A 5,694-nucleotide genomic window follows, 5' to 3' on the forward strand; every position below is an offset into this window, starting at 1 on the left:
GGAATCACCTTAGGTACACAGAATTCTGATGACCAGATGCTCTCTTCAGTGCCAGTTTTCTATTGTAAACAGAGATTTCTCTTTCAGATTTAAATGGGCCGGACTTAGTTTTATGTGGTGCAGACATTCTTAGCATTCTTGACACTGAGAAATTCTTGTGCCTAGAAAGAAATAACACTGAGAATTCTCTTACTCTGTGAGTTCTAAGAAGTCTGTGCTGCCCATGAATAAAACAAATAATGTGGCAAGTTAACTCTCTTATTTATATAACAATTATTTATTGAGAAGGTGTTATGTACTTAATATGGTTCTGGATGCCGAGGAGAACTCAGGCAAAGATACATACAATTCACATCTTTTCCTCAAAGGTACAAAATCTGGTAGAGAAAATAGATATAAGAACAATTCATTAGAATATTTCAAAATTAAGTAAATATCACATAATTTTGGCAATCAATGTCTTATGTGAGTTCTGAGGAAGAAATAACTCCTTTCACCAGGAGGTAGCAAGAAAGCTTTCAAAAAGGTAGATTTTAATGGATGCTTCAGAAGAACCATAAAATATCTGTAAATAAAAGTGAAAAACAAACTAATATGAGCAAGGAATAGAGGCAAGGAAGTCCAGAACATATTTGGGAAATAGTGATATATCCCATAAAGATCTGAAAATGAGCATAGAAAGATAGTTTACTTCCCCAAAGGAAAGACTTTTGGAAACAATGAAGAGTTTGAACTCTATACTATAGCCATAAGTAAAATTTTTGAAGAGTGAAGCAATATAATACAATTTATATTTTAAAAGATTAGGCTGTCATCAGGGGAAAGATGGGTTGCAGAGATGTAAGAGTGGCCATGGGAAAGGAGCCATAATGTGACTTCAGAAGGAGTTAAGGGAAGTGATGAAAATGGACAGAATCCTGAAGAAAGACTGTGGTCCTCCCTGCCAGAGGAAAGACTCTGATATAGGTATTAGAGAAAGTGTAGACATATTCCACCTTGAAGTTAATGAACAGAAAGAAGAAGATAATTTTTTTCCACTTTGGGACCAGGATAAAGCTACAGAAACAAGAGCCAGCATAATAAAAGTATAACTGACAATTCCTGCCAGGAGGTAAGGAAAACAGTGTTGAAGAGAATTTGCATCTAAGTTATGGAGAGATTAAAACTAAGAGTGGGGGTTTAGGTGTAACGAGAATGACAATTAAGAACCATTGAGTTATAGACAACTATGGTATATTCAGATGGTTTACTTTGCAACTGTAGGAAAGATTTTTTTTTTTTGAGAGAATACGGATACAAGAAAGCCAAAAAGACAAGCTTTGCAAGATAATCTAAGAGTGAAAGGCTAAGAATCTGAGTAACAGCCTCATCATGGGAATGGAGGTGAAGGGTTGTTTGAATCTGAAAAATATCAAGAACTTTTTGGCTATGGTGTCAGAACTACTATGGAGACTCAAAGTTTGATGAACGCTTGCCCGATTTTAGCAACATCATGTCTTGGAAAAACAAGAGGGAGGAGAAAAGATGAGTTCAGAACTCAAAATCTGAGAACGCATGCTGATGATCAATTTTCTGTGAATCTACTTATTTTCAGGGATTTCTTTTGGTGCTGACTCCTCTTCTCTCCCTAATTGTCTCCTGATGATGTATGCTCCATGGAGCGGGTCAATGAGACTGTGGTGAGAGAGTTCATCTTCCTTGGCTTCTCATCCCTGGCCAGGCTGCAGCAGCTGCTCTTCGTTATCTTCCTGCTCCTCTACCTGTTCACTCTGGGCACCAATGCAATCATCATTTCCACTATTGTCCTGGACAGGGCCCTTCATATCCCCATGTACTTCTTCCTTGCCATCCTCTCCTGCTCTGAGATTTGCTACACCTTCGTCATTGTACCCAAGATGCTGGTTGACCTGCTGTCCCAGAAGAAGACCATTTCTTTCCTGGGCTGTGCCATCCAAATGTTTTCCTTCCTCTTCCTTGGCTGCTCTCACTCCTTCCTGCTGGCAGTCATGGGTTATGATCGTTACATAGCCATCTGTAACCCACTGCGCTACTCAGTGCTCATGGGACATGGGGTGTGTATGGGACTAGTGGCTGCTGCCTGTGCCTGTGGCTTCACTGTTGCACAGATCATCACATCCTTGGTATTTCACCTGCCTTTTTATTCCTCCAATCAACTACATCACTTCTTCTGTGACATTGCTCCTGTCCTCAAGCTGGCATCTCACCATAACCACTTTAGTCAGATTGTCATCTTCATGCTCTGTACATTGGTCCTGGCTATCCCCTTATTGTTGATCTTGGTGTCCTATGTTCACATCCTCTCTGCCATACTTCAGTTTCCTTCCACACTGGGTAGGTGCAAAGCTTTTTCTACCTGTGTATCTCACCTCATTATTGTCACTGTCCACTATGGCTGTGCCTCCTTTATCTACTTAAGGCCTCAGTCCAACTACTCCTCAAGCCAGGATGCTCTAATATCAGTATCCTACACTATTATAACTCCATTGTTCAACCCAATGATTTATAGCTTGAGAAATAAAGAGTTCAAATCAGCTCTTTGTAAAATTGTGAGAAGAACAATTTCCCTGTCGTAAAATTAATCTTGATTCTGGCCAGGTGCAGTTTCTCACGACTGTAATCCCAGCATTTTGGAAGGCTGAGACAGGTGGATCACCTGAGGTCAGGACTTCAAGACCAGCCTGGCCCACATAGTGAAATCCTGTCTCTACCAAAAAATACACAAATTAACCGGATGCCGTGGTGGGCTCCTGTAATCTCAGCTACTCAGGAGCCTGAGACAGGAGAATCACTTGAACCCAGGAGGCAGAAGGTTGCAGTGAGATTGTGTCACTGCACTCCAGCCTGGGCGACAGAGTAAGACTCTGTCTCAAAAAAAAAAAAAAAAAAAAAAAAAAAAAAAAAAAAAAAAAAATCTTGGTTCTGCTCTTTCCAAACCGTAAACCACAAGTTATACAGGAAAAAATTCCCAGAACACAAATGATCAAGCAATTGAGAATTATGTTCAGGAACAGAGATCATTTCCCGTCATCTCCAAATATAAAATTTAGAAAAACACAACTGCTTGCCACACTCACATGAATTATTGCCTATTGAAGGTTTTTTTTTTCAATTGATTAAAAAATAACAGATGGCTATTATGGGAAAGCATATGTATGTTCAGAATTTTAGGCTGTAGTAAATACTGTCACCCAATCTCAGCCAGGCTGAAAACTAACCCTGCAAAATGTGGCACAACCCTAACTCTCTGTTCTAGGGACTCAGGAAGCTTCTATCTCTAGGATTTTTCTAGATGTTTTCTGGACCTCAGTCTTCCAAAATCATCAGATCACAATTGTTAAATGAGATACTTGTTAAGCGTCATTACAATGTTTGATGCATAAGATATATCCAAATAATGTTCAAGTTAGAAAATTATGAAAAGTTATCCATTTCCATACTTCTAGTGTATTAATGAAATACGATCATTTCTAATTTTGTATGCAGAGGCATACATCTAAATTTGGTCAGCATACCCTGAAGATATTCACAGGGGAATGGATTAATGACAAGACCTAAAATCATCCTAAATGACCAGGCAAGGCAAGCTAAAGATTAAGTCAATTTCACTAAATATTTACCAAGTGGAAAGCTTTGCATATGGAACAATCAATCTGTTCTCCATGCAACTCAAGAGTTTGCATGTACATTTGAGACCAGAACTTGAATTTGATGTTTTCATTCTCTGTCCTTTCTGCAGGAGTGATAGCAAAAAGGAAGTTTCACAATAGTGATGATTTCTCACATTATAACTCTTTTCAAGATCCACCTGTCAATAAAAGTCTCCTGATTGATTTATTTTGTTTCTAAGTTTTTTCCTTTTCTTCCACCAGTCTGTTCATCAATGACATATACCTTTTAGGGGTTGAAGCGGGAGGGAAGGAAGTGGAATGTTTTGTTCACAGGCCCTGTTTATTGTAGGACATCTGCCAAGAATGTAAGTCAATTGCATTTCTTCCATTTCTTTGAAGCTTGAAACTTGCTGCTGATGGGGGTTGAAAATCAGAGATTGATGCAAAATTAATTTCAGTGGCCCCCAAGTTGTCTTTTCCTTGGCCATATTGCCCACCCCAGGCCTCTAGCATATCAAATTGATTCATGAAAAGTAAATGAGCTAAGTTTAATGTGTTAATTATTTATAGCTGCATTGTGTGCTACAGTTTAACAATGTTACTTCATCTAAACTTTAGAGCACCCTGGGAAGTATATATTATAATCGACATTTTGTAGATGAGAAAAATGACACTCAGACAAATAAAATGACTTGCCTACTAATGAGTAAAAGAATTAATACTGAGTCCACATGATCTACTTTCTTTATTAATGCTTTTATAATGCTCTCACATGACCTCTTGAAAAGACTGTGATTTTTTAAATTAATGGAGTAGAATGTGTAAGTATTCACCTTTAACAATAGAAGATTAAGCCATGGGTCATCTGTGGGAAGATATACTCTTGATGTTAAATAGTCTTTTAAACCTTGTTTCTTTCCAAGAGCTGTGGATACTATTATTTTGGGGTCTGACACCACAACACTGACAAGTGGGCAGGACCACTTTGTGTTAAAAGGTCATGAATATAAAAAATGACTCTCCTGGCATTTTATCCTTCCTCTTATTTTTTCCATGTGAATGAAAAATTAAGTTGACATTGGGCCTGCACTCCCATGTGTTAAAACTGAACATCTTGCTCTCTCTGTTCCTCTTTTCACACATGTGCATACACACATATCTCTATTGTCCAGTCATATGTAATTTGCAGGAGAGGGGTAAGATTTTTAGATTTGTAGTTGGCTTTAGCAAGAGAGTAAAGTCCCTTAGGTCTTCTAACTAGGCCACATATGCCTGTTTAGCTTACAGAGAAATCTGCACTTGAATTTTAAGCATAAACTCAACCAATAATAATAAATTGATGTTTTGAATTCCCATTCATCATAGTCTATTACGTATATATGTTTTTGAATACATTATAGGGAAAAGAAAAGGTTATACCAAGTTAGGATTATGGAATTTCTGTTACCTTGGCCACAAAAAATTATAATAGCACTAAAACTAGATTTGTAGCCTATGAGGCTGGCTTTGGACTGATTTTCTAAGACATCCTTTAACATTGAACAGATCGATGACAATTGAAGTCATAAGACAGCTCTCACCAAGTGCCAGGACAAGTACACATTTACACTAACAGAAGGCAACCCACATAATAGCTGTTTTCAGTGCCCCATATAAACCAATATCCAACCCCTCAGGTAAATTTTTATTTTCAAAAAAACATTTAGCGAAGAATCACATTCCACTCCAACTATCACCTTTAGATATCTCTTCCCAAATCTCTCCCCTAGATTGCCAGCCTCCTACTCCTTCAATTGATCCTACTTTCTCTTCCTCAAACCAAAAGCTTTTTTTAAAATAGATTCAACAGGCACATGTGCAGGTTTGTTATATAGATATATTGTGTGATGCTGAGGTTTGGGCTTCTAGTGTACTCATCACCCAAACAGTGAACATTGTACCCAATAGATAATTTTTCAGCACTAACCTCCCTCTCACCCTCCCTCATTTGGGGTCCTCAGTGTCTGCCATTTCCATCTTTATGTCCATGCGTACCCACTGTTTAGCTCCCACTTGTGAGAACATG

The 5,694-nt window shown here is 38.2% G+C and overlaps 1 protein-coding gene across 1 annotated transcript; it reads left to right on the plus strand.

Moving 5' to 3' along the window:
- The first annotated feature begins 1,655 nt into the window (after positions 1-1,655).
- Positions 1,656-3,363, plus strand: OR10K2 (olfactory receptor family 10 subfamily K member 2). Its single transcript, XM_063788408.1, has 2 exons — positions 1,656-2,352; positions 3,275-3,363. The coding sequence occupies exons 1-2, from the start codon at positions 1,656-1,658 to the stop codon at positions 3,361-3,363; spliced, it is 786 nt and encodes a 261-aa protein (XP_063644478.1).
- The last annotated feature ends 2,331 nt before the right edge of the window (positions 3,364-5,694 follow it).

This window comes from Pan troglodytes, chromosome 1, assembly GCF_028858775.2.
Source record: "Pan troglodytes isolate AG18354 chromosome 1, NHGRI_mPanTro3-v2.0_pri, whole genome shotgun sequence".
NCBI classification, from domain to species: domain Eukaryota; kingdom Metazoa; phylum Chordata; class Mammalia; order Primates; family Hominidae; genus Pan; species Pan troglodytes.